The sequence below is a fragment of the Elephantulus edwardii genome, unplaced genomic scaffold, assembly GCF_000299155.1.
Source record: "Elephantulus edwardii isolate Elephantulus edwardi_28Jun2011 unplaced genomic scaffold, EleEdw1.0 scaffold00065, whole genome shotgun sequence".
In the NCBI taxonomy this organism is placed as follows: domain Eukaryota; kingdom Metazoa; phylum Chordata; class Mammalia; order Macroscelidea; family Macroscelididae; genus Elephantulus; species Elephantulus edwardii.
In genome coordinates this window covers 13747689-13770130 of record NW_006399815.1, presented here as the reverse complement: position 1 = coordinate 13770130, position 22442 = coordinate 13747689, and the positions used below count along the sequence as shown (strand labels likewise).

General features: G+C 39.0%; 1 protein-coding gene across 1 annotated transcript in view; it reads right to left on the bottom strand.

The window, feature by feature from the left end:
- Positions 1-22442, bottom strand: part of SLC2A13 (solute carrier family 2 (facilitated glucose transporter), member 13) — a 582019-nt gene that overhangs the window by 92517 nt on the left and 467060 nt on the right. Inside the window, exon 7 of the mRNA XM_006888200.1 lies at positions 18240-18365. Coding sequence (XP_006888262.1) covers positions 18240-18365 — 126 coding nt within the window. The remainder of the gene's footprint in view (positions 1-18239; positions 18366-22442) is intronic.

Here is a 22442-nt window from a genome sequence, read left to right as displayed (position 1 = left end):
GACATACTTTGGACATGTTGCCAGGAGGGACGGGTCCTTGGAGAGGGACATCATGCTTGGGAGGGTGGAGGGACAGCGCAGGAGGGGAAGGCTCTCTATGAGATGGATTGATTTGGTGACTGGGGTAATCGGGATGGGTGTGTCAGAGGCGGTACAGTTGGCGCAGAATAGAGCAGGGTTTAGGGCTGTTGTGCATAGGGTCGCTATGAGTCAGAAACGACTCGACGGCACATAACAACAACAACAACATTATTTCTGTTAGCCTATCTAATCAATGAAAAGAGAAAATTTAATAGACTATAGAAATGGGATTTATAATCAGTCTATTTATATGTACAAGGTCTTTTCACATTTTTCCCCTAAATTTTCTCAATGATATTATAAGCAAGGTATCTAGTGTTTTTTGTTTTCTTTTTATTTTAAAAATCAAACACAAAGGATCAGAGAGGTAAATTAAGTTACTCAAGGTCATACACGGGTCAATTACTGAGACCGATGAAAGTGTCTGATTCGAGGTAGAACTCTTTCTCTGTTATTCCAGAGCTAAAGTACTTACTGATTTTAAGAACAAAAAACCCTCTCCTTTTTCTGAATCCTATACATCTAATCATGAGTCATAAACAGTGAAAGGGATACACAGTAAGGAAGAGAATATTATGAGCTGTAATATATCTGTGATGGTCTGACCTTTATCTTACTATTGCCATTTCCACTCTAACAACATATTAAACAAAAAAAAATCTTAGCCTTTTCCATATGATACAAAAGTTTTTAGAAAAACAAACCTGGTAGACACTTAGTGAAACCATATAGTGGGTTGAGAGGCTGTAACATTTTTTGTTTCTTTCTATAGTTCAAGAATATTCACATATACTGAGAAATTACTACATGTTAAGAATAGTGCCTGGCATGAGAATACCACTCCTTCTTGAAAACTCTGAAAACCCTTAAAAAGCATTTCAAATTTGGGGGTACTTAGAGATAAATCTGTATACAAATACTCATAATACAATCTAACAAAAGATTTATGGACAGAAAATGTAAATGAATCAAATTAAAAAGATTTTAGCTAAGTTCTAATAAACTCAGTCTAATAAAATTACCCTATTGCTGATTACCCTATTGTGTATTAGAGCAGTTCCTCAACAAATATCCATATTGTCAGCATATAATATCTTTTCTTCAAACTCATAGAAAAGTAAGTTATCTTCTAAAACATGTCATGTTGTTGTTAAGCATCATTCAATCACACGTAATTCATAGCGACCCAATGAACAAAACAGACATGCATGTCATGTCTAAACATTTTATAGCAACTACAGAACATGTTTAAACATAATCCAAGTGCACGTAAAATACACACTGAAAACAGCAACCACCACCCCCAAAAACCCAACAATTCAATGTATAGAAATTTAACTCAAGAAATTCTTCAAACATAATTAAAATAAAGCTTCCATCCCTCCCCAATTCCCCATTATCAGGTCTCACCCAAACCACACTTCCCCACCACCATCTGTGACTGCCTTGACAACCTCTTCCTTCTTGAGAAATTCTCCTGCCTCCATCATCCCAATACACCCCACACTCCTACCTAGCCTAACATCACCAAACCTAACCCAGACTCAACCTGCCTTCTACTCAAGAAAAACCTAGATTGCTCTCTCTTCTATTTACTTAATATAAACTTCCCGCAATATCATAATTAGCACTGTGTTCTGTTATAGACTGTCCATGTATGTCTTTCTAATTCACCCAACTAAAATGTATTTAGCTACCTCTGTCAGGTCATACAAACTGGAAGTCAACACAGACCAGGTTCAGCTTCTCTTCAAAGATGCTTGAAAGCAAGAAGCAGTCTCCTCTTCTTCACCTGCAGACAAAGCATTTACCCCTGCCTGCCGACCAAGCCAACTCTGAACTAATACCTGTCCTTCTAACGCAGCACTTCAAATGCAAACAAAACATAATAGAAATCATCCTTTAGTGTCCAGCCTGGGAATAAACAGGAGCTTCTCTTAACACTACAGACCTAGAAATCTCCTTAGAAAAATTCAGAATCTTTCAAAGACTATCCAAGAGTCATTAGATGATATTGCAACTCAGCTTATTGCAGTCCAAGACTAACCTGACCCCCTCATAATAGTTATATTACAAAACACAGAGTTAATCTAATAACTATAAAAAAGATAGTCTCTGCCTGTTTATAGGAGAAAACTTTTTTCTGTAAACTAATGTCCTAAATAGACAATCAAAGACCTAGCTAACTCCCTTTCTAGTCATTCTTCTTTTTTATAACTCCTGTTCCATGTTTTAGAAATCTCTTTCAGAAAGTTTCAGTAGACTGCCTCACCAACATCTCCCAAACAACTGCCAAAGAATACATGAAAATAATGCTCCTTCTTTAGACATTACAGTAAACCTATGTCAGTCCCTCACCTTGCCCTAATTTAACAGGAAGTAGCTTGAGATAACTCCATCCCTATACATCACATTCCTTTAGGGTCTGGACTGGAGGAAGAAAGTCAAGAATGTTGCAGTTGCCCCCAGGCCTGATCAGTCCTTACAGAAACCTGACAATGTCTAAGGTGACCAGAGCACAGACCAGATCAAAGACCAGACCACCAGATCAAAGACCAGACCAGACAATGAATCCTGATCAGGTTTGGGCCTGATCACAAAAACCCAAACCGAAGTTAATTGCTGTTGTTGTTATGTGCCATCGAGTCATTTGCAACTCATAGCAACCCTACGCACAACAGCCCTAAACCCTGCTCTATCCTACGCCAACCGCACCACCTCTGACACACCCATCCCAATTACCCCAGTCACCGAATCAATCCATCTCATAGAGGGTCTTCCCCTCCTGCTCTGTCCCTCCACCCTCTCAAGCATGATGCCCCTCTCCAAGGACCCGTCCCTCCTGGCAACATGTCCAAAGTATGTCAGATGAAACCCAGAATCCTTGCCTCCAAGGAGTAGCCTGGTTTAACCCTCTCCAAGATGAATCTTTTTGTTTTCCTGGCAGTCCATGGTGCATTCAGTACTCTTCTCCAGCACCACAGCTCGAAGGCATCAACTCTCCCTCTGTCCTCCCTAGTCATTGTCCAACTCTGATGCCATAACAAGCGAATGCAAAGACCATGGCCTGTATCAGGTGCACCTTAGTCTCCAGAGAGACACCGTTGCTCTTGAGTACTTTAGAGAGGTCGCTAACAGCAGACTTTCCCATCGCAATACGCTTTTTGATTTCCTGACTGCTGGTGCCAAGAGTGTTGACTGTGGAGCTGAGCAAACTGAAACTGTGAACACTCTCAATCTCTTTGCCATCCATCCTGACGCTGCCAATTGGTCCCGTGGTGAGAATCTTTGTCTTCTTGACATTGAGCCTCAGTCCATACTGAAGGCTGCAGTCCTTGACCCTCTGCAGCAAGTGCATGAGGTCCTCCTCAGTCTCAGCAAGCAGAGTTGTGTCATCTGCATAACGCAGATTGTTAATAGATCTTCCACCAATCCTGATGCCACAATTCTCCTCATAGAGCACAGCCTCCCGGATAATCTGCTCTGCATACATATTGAAAAGGTATGGAGACAGGATGCATCCCTGGAGTACACCCTTCCCAATTTTGAACCATGCAGTGTTACCCTGCTCTGTTCTGACTACTGCCTCTTGGTTCAAGTATAGGTTTTGCATTAGCACAATTAAATGTTCTGGGATTCCCATTCTTCTCAGAGTCAGCCACAGTTTGTTATGATGCACACAGTCAAATGCCTTTGCATAATCAATGAAACACAGATAGACATTCTTCTGGTATTCCTTGCTTTCAGCCAAGATCCATCTAACATCAGTAACAATATCCCTAGTACCACGACCCCTTCTAAACCCAGCCTGGACTTCCAGCAATTCTCTGCTGATGTGCTGTTCTAGTCGTTTTTGGATAATCTTCAGTAGAATCGTGCTTGCATGTGAAATCAATGACACTGTTCTGTAGTTCCCACACTCTGTTGGGTCACCCTTCTCTGGAATGGGAACAAATATAGATCTCTTCCAGTCAGTTGGCCAAGTGTTTTTTCTCCAGATTTCTCGGCACAACTTGGTGAGCATATCCAGGGCAACATCTGTTATCTGAAATACTTCAATTGGTATACCATCTATTCCTGGGGCCTTATGAGGAAAATACCTCTTCCATAGTCCTCCCTAAAAAGAAACACCCTTGACTGCCCTCACCCCATTTTTACCTTCTCCATGTGTGGTTGGTTACTTGACTCTCTCTCAGACCACACAATAAAGACCTGTTCATTTCTTGGGACCAGCTTCTTTTTTCTCTCTCTTGCCCTCAACTCCTTTTCTACCTAACAATTTTATATACAAAGTACCAGAGAAGAAGTCTTCTAAAATGAATGAGGAAAAGAATGGGACATTTTGAGTAATAGTTGAAAGGTACTGTAATATATAGTACAGACAATTAAACCTGTTGATGTACACCAAGCTGTTCGTGGGCTTCCTGAACAGAGCAGTGCACACAGATCTCGTTAGCCCCAAGAGTGCACTCCTGGTATTCTGGGTGGCCAAAGAGTTTTCCCATTCCAACCCAGCAGAGAGGAGAGCAGCTGTTCCTGGAGCCTGAGCTGGTGCTGCCCCTCTGCTAACACCACGTCTTCATGTTACCCACCTTCACGGGCAGCCTCCTGTCATCCTGGGCATCTGTCATCACTGACACCAGCTTCAAGATGCAGAGTCATGTGTACAACCTGGAGGGCCAGGAAAGCAAGTACAATTCCATGTTGGGCCTGAGGTCCACACCCTGGTGAGTGGGCTCCAGGGACATGCTGATCAGGGACATGAGAGTGTGTTTTGGAAATCTTGCTAGTTTATCCACTGCTTTTGAGGTGGTTCAAATTCAGCAGCCTGCCACCAGTTTTCCTAGGTGCTAAGTATTTATTGGTTGGATTTACTGGATTTAGAGAACAATTAGCTGTCAGCTGTGGGCTGGAAGCCTCTTGTTTGACTCAATCTCCAATTTGTGAAGCAGTCGGATTCTGGAGGGTAGGATCTCTCGATTTAGTGGAAAGTGGGTGTAAACTGGTTGTTTTTTTGTTTCATCCACAATAGTGTGTGAGCTGAATGGATTTACTGGATTTAGCTAACAATCAGCTTTGGGCTGGAAGACTCTTATTTAAGTCAATCAGGACCTGGTGGGAAGGTCTTTGTATTTAAAAGTTCATTGGGCCCAAGGACCTGGTGTTAATTATGTTTGGGAGGAACATCCTTCTAAGTGCTACAGGTCTGTTAGTTTGTTCTACTGAGGTAAGGTGGGGTTGCTGTGATACTGAATGCTGTGTCACTGGTGTGTCAAATACCATAAGGATTTACCCATGGTGGACAGTATTTGTTGGAGCTTCCAAAGTAAGACAGGGTTGGAAGTAAGAATGGCTTCAGCTTCCTAAACAACATGCCTTTGGAACCTCTATGAACATTAGAGAAACAATGACAGTAATAGAACAGGATTCAGATCCTTGGTTCATGGGGTCGCTATGAGTCATTCTCAATTTGATGGTACTTAACAATAATGATATAGCATCTTACAGCTCCAGTTATCTTAGAGAGGGTGAAACCAGGTTTCTCACTGCAGACTAGGATGTCTCACATACTTTGGCATGTGGCCAGGAGGACTGATTTTTGAAAAAGGACATCACACTTGGAAGAGTGGAGGTACAGTGCAGGAGAGGAAAACCCCAGATGAGATGGAATGACATAGTAACTGGAGTTACTCGGAGTCAGTGAGACTGGCTAGGTATAGGGCAGTTTTCAGAGCTGTTGTACATAGGGTCACTATGAGTAGCAGGTGACTTGACGGCACTTAACAACAAAAACAACAACAACAAATCACTGTCCAACACTCTGTAAAAGAGCCAAATGCCAAATAAAGTTAACCAAGTAATCTGAGAGGTAAAACATGTTAATAATGTTTCAGAGTAAAATCCTGATATTATAAAGCCATAGATTCTGATAAATTTTCTGAACATAGTTTTGGTTCATAAAGCCAATTAGAGGTTCCAGACTTATTCAGTTAGCTATTCTATAGACCCCAGAGACTTGCCAAAATCCAAACTGTATATTTAAATCATAAAGCATATAATGTGTACCTCACTGAGAGGGAACTGAGGTCTGAAAAAGTTGCATGACAGTCTTCTCACTTTTAATTTTGTTCTTAATTGAGATATTTGTTTCTGACTTTTCTCCCCTCAAGTTTCCACATTTAGGCTACATAATAAAGTTCTTTTGGCATGTTACTAGTCCTTGGAAAAAAGGCACTTCGCTTGGAAAAGTAAAGCCATGGCAAGAGAAGAAGACCCTCAACAAGATGGACTGATACTGTGATTGCAACAGTGGTCTCAAGCATGATACAGACGGTGAGGACAGGGCAGGCAGAGGAGGCTTTTGATTTGTTGTTCATAGGGTCACTGTGAGTCAGTGCTGATTGAGGGGCACCTAACAACAACAACAACAACAGAAACAACAATACTGAAGTCCCATACAAAAGTTTTCCTTTTCTCACTGAGAAGGTAAAGGATGCAAAGTGGTGAGTTACGGGTTTCTAGAAAAGTCACTGGTAAGTAAACAAGAACATTACAATATTAAAGCAGACACAGTTATACATGGTGATATAAAGAAAACAGGAAAAATTTAAGATTAATACTCTACATGGAAAATAAAACAACTAATTCTGTTCTTTCCTGGGTCTCCTTGGGCTATGCTATCACCAGAGCTTTCTTTGTCTTGGTTCTCCTTATCATCTCATCTGAAGATAAGTTAATGAAAAGAATGGCTCTACTGCATTCAGAAGAATTCTAAGCATTGCCATTTTTGAGAGTTTGCAATGACTTTAATAAAAAATGCATGGAGGATCAGATACTTTGAACTTGTTTTTAATATCCAACACACTAGGTATGCTTGAACATTTCCTTTTATCTTGAGCAAGTATATTCTTATTCCAGTGTGAGCTGGGTCATTCCCAATTTCAGAATGTCAAGGGACCACAAATGCCTTGAGAAAATGGTAATAAAAGACTGTGTAGGTGGTGAGTGACTTATCCTTCTGTTTTCATAATAGCAGCATACACAGAACATCTCACCCAGTCTTTTGAGGTGGAAGATAAAAGACTGAATGGTATTGGGAAAGCATTGACCTCAACTCTTTTTTAACATCTCACTCAGGAGTACTTAGAACAAATTTAAAGTGAGTAGGAAGATTCTTTTTAAAGAATTTGACTGCTTGACAGCTAGCTTTGGTGTGAAGTGTCATGGGAGTCTAGGATGACTTATAGCAACCCTAAAAACAACAGATCTGAATCTTGTCCTATGCTCCACCATTCTCATAATCTTCAGCACACTTGAGCCCATTGCTACAATCACTGTGTCAATCGACCTGGTTGAGGGTTTTCCTCTCCTTCACCATCCCTCCACAAGCATCATGTCCCTCACCAAGAAACAGCCTCTCCTAGCAACCTGTGATTTACTGTTTTTAGAGACTGTTGACAGTCTCTGAAAACCTGCTGGAGGGTGAGCTATGGGCCAGTTCCAACTTGACAGTACAAAACAATACAACAAAACAACAAGCCACATGTCCAAAGAATATGAGGCAAACATATCATCATCTTTGCCTCCAAGGAGTACTCTGCACCTTCTACAAGACATATCCGTTTGTTCTTTTGGCAGTCCTTGGAATATGAAGTACTCTTTTCCAACATGACATTTCAAAGGCATCAATTTTTCTTTTGTCATATTTATGACAAAATACTCTCTACTCTCAGATGCATAGCAAATAACTGAAAAGACCATGATCAGATTCAGATGTATGTCAGTCCTCAAACTACATCATTGTTCCTCAAGATTTTGGAGAATTCCCTGGCTTCATTTTCTCAGTGCAGTGTCTCCTGATCTCCTGACTGTTGGCACCAAAAGTACTGATTATGGATCCAAGTTGTTATGTGCCGTTGAGTTGCTTGCGACTCATAGCAACGCTATGTACAACAGCCCTAAACGCAGCTCTGTCCTGTGCCAATCTCACTGTCTCCCACAAACCCACCCCGATTATCCCAGTCACTGAATCAATCCACCTCATAGAGGGTCTTCCCCTCTTGGCCTGTCCATCCACCCTCCCAAGCATGATGTCCCTCTCCAAGGACTGGTCTCTCCTTGCAACATGTCTAAAGTATGTCAGAAGAAGCCTCAAAATCCTTGCCTCCAAGGAGGAGCGTAGTTTAACCCTCTCTAGGATGAACCTGTTTGTTTTCTTGGCAGTTCATGGTAAGATGAAAAAATGACATGATTACCATTCTCAGTCTTTCTCCATCTATCATCATCCTATTCCAGTGCAAGGATTTTTGTTTCCTTTATGTTGAGATACAATCTCTATTGAAGGCTATAGTGTTTAACTTTCTGTAGCAAGCACTTCACGTCCTCATTACTTTTCAGCAAGTAAGCAAGGCTGTGTCATCTGCATAGGAAAGTTTATTGATGAGTCTTCGTCTGATCCTGATGCCACATTCTTCTTCATAGAATCCAGATTTTCTTTTTATTAAAAATAAACTTTTTAACTGTAATTTTAACAAAAGTTATATTTTCAATCATTCACTGTTGTACTTTTATACCCGCTCTCCTTTTCTTCCCCCTCCCCAAGACACTTTTTTAGTTTTTTCAAAAATATATTCATTCATTGTTGCACAATTACTTTTACCACTACCCCCGCCATCTATTTTGCAATATACCTCTTATTCGGAGCAACTGTTGTACATATAATGCCAAGTCATATATTCTTTTTAAATAATTCTTTCCTCCATCTATTCCACTGAAATATTCATTATCTATCCACTCTTATCCTATTCTCTTCCCAAACCCTCATGTCAGACCTGCTTTATAACAGTGGTGCTATCTAGTATTTATCCTTTTTTGACTGAGATATTTCTCTCAGCATAATGTCCTGCAGGGTCACCTATGTTATGTAATGTTTTGTGAGTCCAGCTTTTCAAATAATTTGCTCATCAGACATATTAAGCAGGTATGGAGAAAAAAGACAACCCGACAAACTTCCTTCTTAATTTTAAACAATGTTGTGTTCCCTTGTTCTGTTCATACAACAGCTACTTGGTCTAGGTATAGGTTTTGCATAAGCACGATTAAGTGTTCTGGAATTCCCATTCTTCTCAATGTTAGCTATAACTTGTTAAAATTCACACAGTTAAATAACTTTGCTTAGTCAATAAAGTACAACTGGACTTTTTTCTGAAATTCTTTGCTTTCAGCTAGGATTCACCTGACATCAGCAATGATATTTCTGGTGTCATGGCCTCTTCCAAATCTGGAAGTTTCCTATCTATTTACTGTTCTAACCATTTTTAAATAATCTTCAGCAGTATTTTGCTAGCATGCAATATTAATGATATTGTTTTATATTTTCCATATTCTGTTGGACCACAGTTCTTGAGAATTGGAACAAATATGGATCTCTTCCAGTTAGTTGGCCAGGCAGCAGTCCTCCAAATTTCCTGGCATAATTATCAGACAAACTTACATAACAGCAGCAAGTCACAGTTGAACGAAACATACTGATGTACTTTATTATTATCATTACATGTCAAGTAAGAATTTAGATAAACCAAAATGGACTAGGGTGATTAATTGCCCAGAAAGGTTTTGCTTTCTGACTTTTATACTTAGCAGTATATTGCTGTTTTGTGCTGTCGAGTCAGCCCTATTAACAACAGACTAAAACCCTGCCCTGTTCTACACCAGCCACAGAATCTACCATGGGAAACCCAAGGCCGCAGTCACTGTTGTTAATTCATTAAGAGTCTTGCTCTCTTTAGCTAAACTTCTACTTTTTTCCAAGCATAATGTACTTTTTCCAAAGACAACCAACCACTCCTGACAATATGTCTGAAATATAAGATGAAGTTTCACCCTTCTTGTCTCCAAGAAGCATCTTGGTTGCACGTCCTCTAAGACAGATCTGTTGTTGTTCTTCTTCTTCTCTGGGTAGTCCATGGTATGATTGACAAAACCATTCAAAGGCATCAGTTTTCCTTATTCGCTGTCCAACTTTCACATGCACATGAAGCAACTGAATATACTATGGCTTGGATAAGGCGCAGGTCCAGGTAATCTAAACTTTTAGACTTGAAAAATAATACCCCAGTGGCATAAGGTAAAATTATGAACAGATTAAGAGCATACCTACAGAGATGCATAGACAGAGACATTAAGGAATGGTGTTCACCTGCTACTGAAAGGCTAGCGTCTACCTTGGATGAAATGGACATTGAGCTATTTTTGAAAAATCAGTCAAACCCTAGAGAGCACAGTTTTACTCTGACACATACTGGGTCACCATGAGTCAGCGGTGATTTAACAGAAACTATAAAACAGATCTATAAGTGTGTCAGATAGCATAATGACTTCTATTTAAGCAGATGCATAAAGAGAAATATTCTTTAAAAAATTACAAAAATGAATGCTAGTAAACATTAATTTAGAACAATATTGCTATTAATTAAAAAAATATAGCTCCAGTATTTTCATTTCTAATGACTGATATCTGTTAAAACTTTGTGTGTGCAAGGGTAATACTTTAAGATAGTGATAGTATTTGTAATATAAATAGGATTTTTATAAATGCACAACTGATACATATTTTTAAAAAACCTATGAAGTGGAAAAAGAAATCTTCCCCACCCTCTTTTTTGTTGTTGTGTACTGCTGAATCAGAACCAACTCATAGCTGGGTTTTCAGAGGTAGTAAATCACAGAGGATACAGACTTCTTTCCTCCACAGAGCACCTGATGGATTTGAACTGTATGCCTTCCAGCTGACAGCACAGCTTCCTACTACTAGACCACCAGAGCAAAATTATTTTCAGATTATTCTTTTTCTGTAATATCAGTGAATACTGTCAGGGAATATGGTTGTTGTTGTTGTTGTTGTTATGTGCCGTCGAGTCGCCTGCGACTCATAACGACCCTATGTACAACAGCCCTAAACCGTGCTCTATCCTGTGCCAACTGCATGGCCTCTGACACACCCATCCCAATTACCCCAGTCACTGAATCAATCCACCTCACAGAGGGCCTTCCTCTCCTATGCTGTCCCTCTACTCTTACTGAATATAATTTTCATGTAGTATGCTTACAAGCAAAATATAGCTCAGAGTCACATATTTGAAGTATGTAGTTTCTATTTTAAAATATTTTTTTTCAGTGTTCTCCTGAGTGCCAAATAAACATAAACATTATTCATTAATTAAAATTCACTGTATCTGGTTTTTTATATTATGAGGTCTCCTTCTCTAAAATTAGGTTTAAATGAGATATAACTATAAAATTAAATGGAACACAACATTTTTTCATGTGAAACTGTGATAAATTCCTTTTATATAGTCTCCAATGATGATAGTCTCTCTGAATTAGTCACTCAGCAATTAATATTTTCATGTCTGGTATGCATAAGGCACTAAGATATCATACTTGTGGAGAATACTATAGTCATGGTGTTATCAAACTCGAGAAAAGTTATCTAAGCACAAATTATAAGACAATGTATTCATGACTTAACATATACAATGGAAGTGCTAGAAAAGTATAGATAATAAAACAATCATTGTTTCTGGCTTTAATCAGATGGCAAGAAAAACGCATGACATCCTTACTGAACTGAACGGAAGCAGAAATTAAGAAGAGGGAGAAGGAAGGTAGAGTGTAGGCAGTAGCACTGCATGAGGAAAGACACAAAGGGAATCATAATGGGTATGAGGCAATGGCAAAGGGTTCAGATTGACTAGGGTTCTGTGTGGGCGAGGGATGAGATATTGGGTAGATACACTGGGCATTCTATCAGAGTGCAGCTTGGAGAAGACTATCTTTGCTGAATGAACACAATAAACCAAACACTCAGTACAAGTTGAAAACAATGAACTGCCAAATAGGGCATCTATCTAGCTATTTTTGTGCTTCTAATTACAGAGCTAAAATGCCACATTATAGAAAACAAATAATGAATCAGCCCATTAAGAAAGTACCACTCATTAGCAATACTTTTAAATAGTCAAGCAGTTTTAAAGTTCCAGAATATTTATAGTTGCATATACATAGAGAGCCAAGAGGTTAGGAAGAAGCCAAATAGGCATAGATAAATAGAAAAGAAAGTATCCATTACAAAGTGCTTATTCTAGTCTACAAAGTGTGTTCTTGACAAATCTAAGAAAAAAGAAAAATTAGTACAGAATATTACTGCCTCATAGTCACACAGGACATTACATTTTTTTCCAAGTGTCTTTAGAAGCCCTCTTATTTAGTCTTTATGAGTATTACTGCTCAAGACTGCATTATTATATCATTTTACAGAAGAGAAAACTAGGACTCAGAGAAGCCAAGACTAGTCTAGTGCTACATAGTGAAGAAAATGATAAGGACTTACATTTGAATCTGTGCCTAAGGAGTGCATTTTTCTACTGTTACTGTTAGAATTTTGGTTTTGGTTTGTTTTGTTTGTGTGTTTGTTTTTTGTTTGTTTATTTGTTTTACTTTGAGCAAGTTATTCAGGCCATTTAACTGTCCTCACTTCTAAACTGGGAAGAAAAATTATTCTTTATTCCTACAGGTGCTGAATTGGCTTGGGGAAAATACAAGTATTTCCCCCAACCCCCGCTCCCCCCCAAATGTATTTATTTCAAATGAAGCAAGAACTGTTTGGAGTATCGATTTTATTTTTTTTTAAACTTTATTATATGTTGTTTTCCATGCCAAATATTATTCTATCTCTTCTTTCTTTCATTTTTTTTGACCAGAAATTTCTCCACTTAATTAGCCTTTAAGTCAGATGGACTGTCATAGTGACTGAAACTAGGGGCTTGAGCATGGTGGAGATTTTAGGGATGATGCAAGGTAGGCAAGGTTTTGATCTAGTGGCCATAGGGTCGCTACGACATAGTCAAATTGATGGCACCTAATAATAACAAACTAATTTTTTGCATTATTTTTTCAATTATATTTTTAATTCCTTTCCTCTGTGTTCTGGTTTAAACTTCTTGAAGGGATCCTTTTAGCTATTAATGTTAATATTTTAATTTCTCTTATGATTTCTTCCTTAATTCATTAATTTGAAGTGTTTATGTTCTAAATTAAATGTGAATATTGTTATATGCAATTGAGCTGTAACTGTTTCTTAGGTGGCCCTCCAGTAGATTTCCAGAGGCTGTAAATCACAAGGAGCAGAATGCTCATCTTTCTTCTTCATTGCAGCTGGTGGGTTTGAACCATTTATCTTTGCGTCGGCAACATAACTCCTTACTAGGCTTCCAGGTATTTTAAATTGACAACTCAGAATTCATCAGAATTGTCATACTATCACTATTATGAATGGTGCCATTTCTCAGCGTGGTATCTACAGTTGGAAAACAAAAGCTACAGTTGGGAATCAGGATATGAATCATGGCCTCAATACTCAAGCATATTTGTAAATAGATATCCCAGATGTGATACAAAAATTAGGAATTGCCTCAATACTCAATCAATATTTGTAAATAGATAGCCAAAATGGGATACAAAATAATGGTAGATTTGACCCTAAAGTTTCATTCTGGTTAACTGTACAACATCTATTTACCAACCTACAAAAATAGAACAGATGTTGTTTAGCCTACAAATGATAATACCTGTTTTGCACATTTTTATGAGCTTGTTCAGCCTCTCGCTTTCATTCTAGCAGAAAACTGAAGCAATCAACGAAAGTAGCAAAGATAGACTGTAGCTCTGTCACTCAAAAACAAGAATGAGAAAATGAGAGAGGGGTGTGTGCAATCTCACACAGTTACATCCTCTATTTTTTAAAACACACACACACACACACACACACACACACACACACACATCTTTAAGGTTTGGGTTTTTTTTTTGTTGTTGTTGTTGTTTTTGGGGGGTGGGGAGAAGGGAGTGAGAATATTATAAAAATATTTTAGTCCGTAAGGGAACAGATTTCTCTGTTCTGCCATTCAGGTACTTTGGGTTAAACATTATTGTTGAGCCTGAGGCCCTGTGGGCCTCAGGCTAAGAAAAGAGCATAAATATACGTGTCCTTCACAAAACATTGCCATACTCAAGACCACTATTTAGTTACAATAACTTAACATTGACTAAGAAAAGACTCACATAATGTCAAGAAAGTATCAGTCTGCCTCAGTCATCATGAATAAACAAAATAACCCTTCTCCTAAAAAAACCAGACTCAATGAATATCCCACATAGAGAGAACCAGAAGAAATATGTTGATGTGGAGTTATTTGAATAGCTACAGGAGAAGATGCAAATGACAGAAGAAACAATAGAAGGCATTAAGAGAACAAACCCCAGAGACAGCAATGCAGAAGAACTATATTGATGTGGAGCAACTTGAACAGCTATGGAAGAAAATACAAAAGAAATAATTGATAGTATAGATAAAAATAGATACAAACACTTAAAAAGTCATCACAAGACAGAGTGGGTATAGGCAACATAGTATTGGAAATAACAGAAAAGAATGAAAATGCAATCTAGAGTATTAATACTGAATTCACGGAAGTGTCCATCATGCTAGTGGGACAAAAAAGTAGAACTGAAGAGATGAAAACAGAGTTAGTGAGCTGGAAGACAAGAGCCTCACGAGAAACATTGTTGTTGTCATGTGCCATCGAGTCGCTTGCACCTCATAGTGACCCTATGTACAACAGCCCTAAACTCGGCTCTGTCCTGTGCCAATCTCACTGTCTCTGACACTCCCATTCCGATTATCCCAGTCACTGAATCAATCCACCTAATAGAGGGCCTTCCCCTCCTGTGTTGTCCCTCCACTCTACTCAGCATGATGTCCTTCTCTAAAGACCTGTCTCTCCTTAGAACATGTCCAAAGTATGTCAGACGAAGCCCCAGAATCCTTGCCTCCAAGGAGCACTCTGGTTTAACCCTCTCTAGGACGAATCTGTTTGTTTTCTTGGCAGTCCATGGTACAGTCAATACTCTTGTCCAACACCACAGCTCAAAGGCATCAATTCTCCTATCCAACTCCCTGATGCATAACAAGCGATAGCAAAGACCATGGCCTGTATCAGACGCACCTTAGTCTCCAGAGAGACACCACTGCTCTTCAGTACTTTGGAGACGTCCCTAACAGCAGACTTTCCCATGGCAATGTGCCTTTTATTTTCCTGGCTACTGGTGCCAAGAGTGTTGACTGTGGAGCCAAGCAAACTAAAGCTGTGAACAATCTCAATCTCTTCACCATCCATCCTGATGCTGCCAACTGGTCCAGTGGTAAGAATCTTTGTCTTCTTGGCATTGAGCCTCAATCCATATTGGAGGTTGCAGTCCTTGCTGCAGCAGATGCTTCAGGTCCTCCTCAGTTTCAGCAAGCATGGTTGTGTTATCTGCATAATGCAGATTGTTGATAAATCGCCCACCAATCTTGACCCCACATTTCTCCTCATAGAGCCCAGCCTCCCGGATAATCTGTTCTGCAAACAGGTTGGAAAGGTATGGAGATAGGATGCATCCCTGGCGTATGCCCTTCCCAATTTTGAACCATGCAGTGTTCCCTTGTTCTGTTCTGACGACTGCCTCCTGGTCCAAGTATAGGTTTCGATGACTTATTCATAGCAAATACATTTTTTAAGGGACATAAATGCAGGTTATATACTTGGATCTCACCTGATGGTATGCATAGGAATCAGATCGATTACATCTGTGGAAAGAACCACTGGAGAAGCGCAATATCAGCTGTGAAAACTAGGCCAGGAGCTGATTGTGGAACAGACCACAAACTACTCTTATGCAAGTTTAAGCTGAAGTTGAGGAAAATTAAACCAAATCCAAGGCAACCAAAGTATGACTTTGAGTCTATCCCACCTGAATTTCAGAACCTTCTCAGGAACAGGTTTGAGGCCCTGAACACTAATGAGTGAAGACCAGGTGAGTTGTAGGAGGATACCAAGGGTATCATCCAGGAAGAGTGCAAACGGTTATTGCAAAGACAGAAGAGGAAGAAAAGACCAAAATTGATGTCAGAAGAGACTCTGAAAAGTGCACTGGAACACAGAGAAAATTGTAAGAGAAACATACTAGAAGAAAAATCAAAGATGAGATGTAAAGAAAATGAAGAAAACATTAGAATCATGTGGGATGACATCAAAAGGAACACCATATATATGATTGGAATTCCAGAACATGGGAATAACAGGGAAATCACTGAAAAAAATTTAGAAGTACTAGATGAAAATTTTCCAGGTATTTGTAAGTATCCACATTCAAGAAGCACAGTAAACACCAAATAGACTAGACCACCCCCCCCAAAAAACCTTCAAGACATAACATAGCCAAATTATCCAAATTAAAATGTAAGGATTATAGTTGTTGTTGTTGTTGTTGTTGTTAAGTGCCATCAAGTCCCAGGTGTCTCATACCGACCCTATGAAAGAGAGTCCTCCATGCTTGGGTGTCTTTCATCCTTTCTCCAGGTTCACAGGGTTTCTGGAGGCAAGATATTATGGAAATGGATTCCAGTCCTCCTTCCAAAAAAATATAAGGGTAGACTACTAAATGCAGCATGAGAAAAACAAAGAGTCACTTATAAAGAGGAAACAATGAAGATAAAGTTCTGATTTCTCAGCAGAGACCATGTGAGCTAGAAGACAATGGATGGCATATACAGAAAGTGGAAAGAAAACAACTGCCAGTCAAGGATCCTATATCCAGCAAATCTCTTCATCAAATATGGAAGAGAAATTAGTTCCTTTGCAGAAAAAAAGGAACTTAAGGAATTTGTGAAAACAAGACCAGAACTACAAGAAATTTTATGTGAAATCTTTCACATGAAGATACCAAAGGAAAGCAGATGGACCATAGTAACCAGAAACAATAGAAAAGGAAAACCAGCAAAAAAAATAAAAGCAAAACCTGGACCAACAATAATCACACTTAAGGTAAATGGACTAAATCTGTCAATTAAGAAAAAAAAGAGTAGCAGAAAGAATAAAAATACAAAGCCCAATAATTTGTTGCCCACAAGAGACACATCTTAAAAAAAAAAAAAAAAAAAAAGTGAGAGGAAGACAGACTCAACCAAAGGCTGGAAAAAAATTATACCAAGCAGATGGCAAACAAAATAAAAGGAGTGGCAATACTAATCTCTGATAAAATAGATTTCAGAAAGAAAAGCACCATAAAAGATAAGAAAGGTCATTACATACTGATTAAAGGCACACTAGATCAAGAGGATACAGCCTTAGTCAACATTATGCACCAAATGAAAGACCTGCAAAATAAATAAAACAACAAACAAAACTGAAGAAAAAAAATAGCACCACAATAGTGGTAGGAGACTTTAACACACCACTATCACCAAAGGGTATGTCAATTCCAAAGAAAAAGGAGAGAGATGGGCAATCTCCTTCCATTAAGATTTACAGTCACAGAAAACTGATGGAAGGTCCCTAAGGAATCGACTTGATAGCAGTGGTTAGACTTCCTTCTATCTTTGTTAAACTTCACAGAACTTCTGTTATGTAGTGAAAATATACAGAATAGCATTTAAAGTGATATTAATTAACTTTGACTTAATAATTATTTGCCTTTCACTTAATATTCTACAATCATCCAACACTGAGTTAGGGAATGACTGTTGGAATTAAACAACATGAAATGAGAAAAACAGCATTGGTAATATTTGGAAAAATCTGCCTCAACTAAGACCGAACTTCTGTAGCTTATCAGGGAGATATGGGCCTAGAATCTGGATCTCCTGATCTCTTTCTACTTTGAGAACCAGAGTTGCAACACTTCACACTCATATTCAATAGTGTACAATGCAAAGCAATATTCTCTCAAAGGAACCAGTTTAATTATAATTACTTGGAAGATTAAAAATGAGTCCTATTTAGAAATTTCATTGTATACTTACTCATTTATTCAATTATTCAGTACTTTGTATTTTAATAATAGTGAAAAAAATCTACCTGGCTACAGGGTGAATTGATGATGTAGAATTGGCAGTAATGAATGTCGAGGTGCCTGCCATGTGGGCTGTCATGGTTAATGTTGCATGTCAACATAGCTGGACCACGATTCTCAGTGGTTTTCACATGACAACTTGATCTTTCACAATGTTGAGTAAGTGAGAAGTGGGCGTATATTTTTATAGGAATTAAGTGGCATACCTTCCCCATGCTGCCTCATTTGTCGATGCTTTATTAACCGGAACACAAGAGGAGTCGATAACAGTTGATTTGTTCATCTTGTAGCAGAAACCACAGTTAGGATCCAACATACATTCATTACAGTAACTGGAAGACACAAAAAAAGAATTATATTAATTTTGATAGGGACAATTGTTGCTTACCACCTATTTTAACTCACATGCTTCCTGAGCTTTTCTTTATTACTTGCTCCAAGACTGAAACCATGGTGTGTCTGTGCTAAAGCTGAGGAGGGCTGGCTGGCCTCTTTCACTCCCTACTTGCCTGCAGCTTACCTGGAAGCCAGGCTGAGATGAAGGATGCTTGGATGAGAGACTCTGAACATAGAAAAGACCCAGGTGACCTACATCAAATAAATTTTTGCTGTCCTAAAGCACAGAAGTTTAAGGAACTCTGATGTCTTGGTGGTAAGAAATTACATTACCAACACAGAGGTAAGCAGTTCAAACCCACCAGCTGTTCCTTGGGAGAAAAATGGGCAATCTCTTCCCATGCATTTTACTGCCTCTCAAAACCTGCTGTGAACTTATCTATGGGTCTGTTCCAACTTGACTGCATGAAACAACAAAACTACAGAGGTTTGCTACTAAACCTTCCTGACCATCTCCCTCATTCCAAGTCATACAAAGCATTTACTTATTTTTTCTTTTGTGCATCATGCATTTTAAAAATTATAAAGCATTTATTTACCCATGATATATTTATATACTAAAAGAGAAGTCAAATTTTTTTTCAAGAAAAGTCATCTATACTGTTGACCATTGTAAAAGGGATCAAAACAGAAGGAGAGAAATAGTGAAGCAGGAGAGAAACGGGGGAAAATATTGAAAGAATAAAAATGTTGGTTTTGCTGGTCACAACCATGTAACTATTGCCCTTAGTCACCCTCAGAGCTTGGAACTAACATGCACTCCTGTAGCTCAACTTTCAGCCAGACAACAGACATGCCTATATGATGAACAATAATACCAGGGAGATATTCACACTTTGAAGAATCAATTATACAAGATCAAATGGCAGTATGTGCCCAGGGATAAAGCTCAGAAAACAGGAAGTGGTAGGAGAGAAAGATTAATGGAAACGTGAATGCCAGGACAGAAGCAAAAAGTGCTGTTACATTGTGGGTATTGTAATTAATGTCACAAAACCAAAAACTACATGAATGGTTCCAAGGAAAACCAATTTGCTCTGGAAACTTTCAAACTTTCCCTCAAGTCACAATTTGAAAAAAGAAATCTCTAAAGAAGTAAGTTTAAAAATTTCTAACTACACAGCAAGTCATGGAAAGTACGAGTGCCTGTTAGGTGTAACTGTGTCTCTGTTTTAATAAGCTCCTCAGCCTGGAGGTCGTGTTGCATCACAGTCATAAACTGGCTGCAGATTCCTGTTGGCTCCTCCTGAATTCTCAGCCCTTTGGTTCATGGGCCTCTGTCCCTACTGCCCTCGGAGTCAGTCACCTGTTTTTGTGGGCACGTTCCGAAGTTTAAATGCTTTTTTTTTTTACTTTTGGCCAAAATTTAGAAGATGCTATGAATATAATTTTGAACTTGTGTAAATATATGAAAGAGAAAACCTTAAAAAAAAATTTCTAACTCCAAAAATGTGCACCGGGTTTTCAAAGGCCTGCTATTTCGGAAGTGGATGGCTAATCCTTCTTCCTAGTCTGTCTTAATTAGATTGCTCAGATTTAGAACATTATCTGACAGACAAGCACTTTATAGAGAAGAGCAGATGAAAGATATTTCCCAGTAGTAGGAAAAAACCCAATAGATTCTGTGAGGTCCCCACCCTTGCCAGTTGTGTTGGGAGGATGGAGGGAGAGCACAGGAGAGGAAGACCTTCAATGAGATGGATTAATTCGGTCACTGGGGTAATGGTGATAGGCGTGTCAGAGACAATGAGATTGGCAAGGGATTGAGCAGGGTTTAGAGCTGTTGTACATAGGGCCGCTATGAGTCACAAGTGACTGGATGGCACATAACAACAAACAACAACAACAACAACTCCAAAAAGGGTCATTGTTGATATCATGGTGCACAGTTGGACTTTTAACAAACATACACATAGAGCTTTCTCTATATATTCCTAATTCTAAAGAGATGGATTTAGGAAGAGGCTAACCTTTTGCTGAGTTAATGACATACACATTTTGGAGAACAGAGTAATAATCAATCACTGGTTACTTGACAGGATTATACAAATTGTTGGGGAAACACTACAGAGATCACAATATTTCGGTTTTCCAACACAAGCCCATATAAAGAGTGTGCTTGTGGAGAGTTGGGCTATGTAGTCACTTCACAGACAACTGGAGAACATTTCATATAAGGTAACCAAAATCATGGCACTGGAGACACTATGATGAACAAGTCAAAGTTCCCAAGCCTTGATAGATACAAGAGCAAGCTGACAAACAGATGCACAAGTGATAGCAATGCTGTAAAAGCAGGTATGAACTACCCTGAGGACAGAGGTCTCTTCATTCCTGTAAGAGTTAGGGATAATTTCAGAGGTGATTCAAGAACTGGATTAAAGCAATTTAGCAGGCACCTGGGTTTGGTTTGAAGGAAGAACTGCTTATTTTATAAAGATCAGTCAGGATAGACATTTTTGGGAGACTGTAAGTCACATAGGAGAAGACGGCCCATCTCTCCCCAGTAGAGCTGCTGGTGGACTGGAACCCCTAGAGAGATGCCATGTTTGGCTTGGCAATGCAGCTCTTTATGAAGTATGCCACCAGAACTCACTGTTTTGTTTTGGGGTGTGTATGTGTGTGTGTGTCTGTGTGTGTGTCTGTGTGTGTCTGTGTGTTTTCTCTGTTATGTACTGTGAAATCGAATCTGACTGGCACAGGAGAAAGGAGGAGAGATCTCTCCCCTCCTCTTCCAGTGGAGCATCTGGTGGGGATTTGAACCATGTGCCTTTGGGATTGTAGCACAGCTTCTTGCCATTAAGCCAGTAGAGCTTCCTGTGTGTGAGTTTTTGTACAACTGAGTTTTGAATGAAGGTTTACAGCAAATGTGGAAGGAAAGAGTAATGCTAAGTCATCAGAAAGAGACAGAACAGTGCAGGCTGTTCCTGTGATAGGAAGTTCTTCCTTATGGACAATTCACACTTGCCTTGTAATGTTATAACAAAACCAAACTCAACCCAGTGGTCCCATAGCACAGAGTAGAAGAGCCCAGGGAGTTTCTAAAGCTGAAAACCTTGAACTCACAGGCTTTTGGTTAACAGCAGAATTTCAACCACTGTACTTCCAGGGGTTCCTTATATCAGTACCTACTTGTAAACTTATAGGGTCTTCACAATAACCTTGCTGCATGTGCAACTTTTAAGCCACTGAAAGTTTTTTAGTCTTTTCTTGCACTAAAGATTCAGTAATAACCATGTGCACTCATCCCAACAAATTCTTAAAGACAGGGACAGATCAGATTCTGCCCTGGGGACTGCCCCTTTTCTGACTCCTCCAAATAAAAATTCCTCTTTGATTCATTTAGCTAAATGTGAAAACACTGGTATTGCTTAAAAATTAGATTTATAATCATTTCAGGCCCTTTCTGTACACATCTCCTTTGACAAATAGCCATTCTTATTTTTTTATTAGACTTCAGTCCTCGACCAAAATCAAAACAAAAGTCCTTTCAAAACTTATTGAAAGGTCAACATACTTTGAAACAGTGATTGGGCAATGCAAATATACAATTGTCTACACCTGTGATAAGCATGCTAAACCAGCATTAGACTAGACATTAGGTTAGAAATAACATGAGCTGCTGGCTCTGAGCAGACTAGGCTCATTTGGAAAGGAAGCAGTTCCTACCAGTATTGTGCTTTCTTTGTTTATTCTGGCCACGAGAGGTCAAATATAATGACCCTACTTATCTGGGAAAGGTCAGCTCAATCATTTGGAGAGAAACATTTTTTTTTCTACTTTATTTTCCTGAAAATATATAGTTCAAAAAAGGGGTAAAAAACCACTCATAATGATAAAGTCTAAGATCTGGTGAAAGTCGACTGCCTTCACATTTCAGACCTATGAGGCATCATCCACAGCAATTTCAAATGCTACATCATGCATTCTGGTATCAATTCTGACGGTAATGCCTACTTCTTCAAGCATGTGTATTAAAGGCACCCTAGATTTTCTACTCAACAAATACAAAT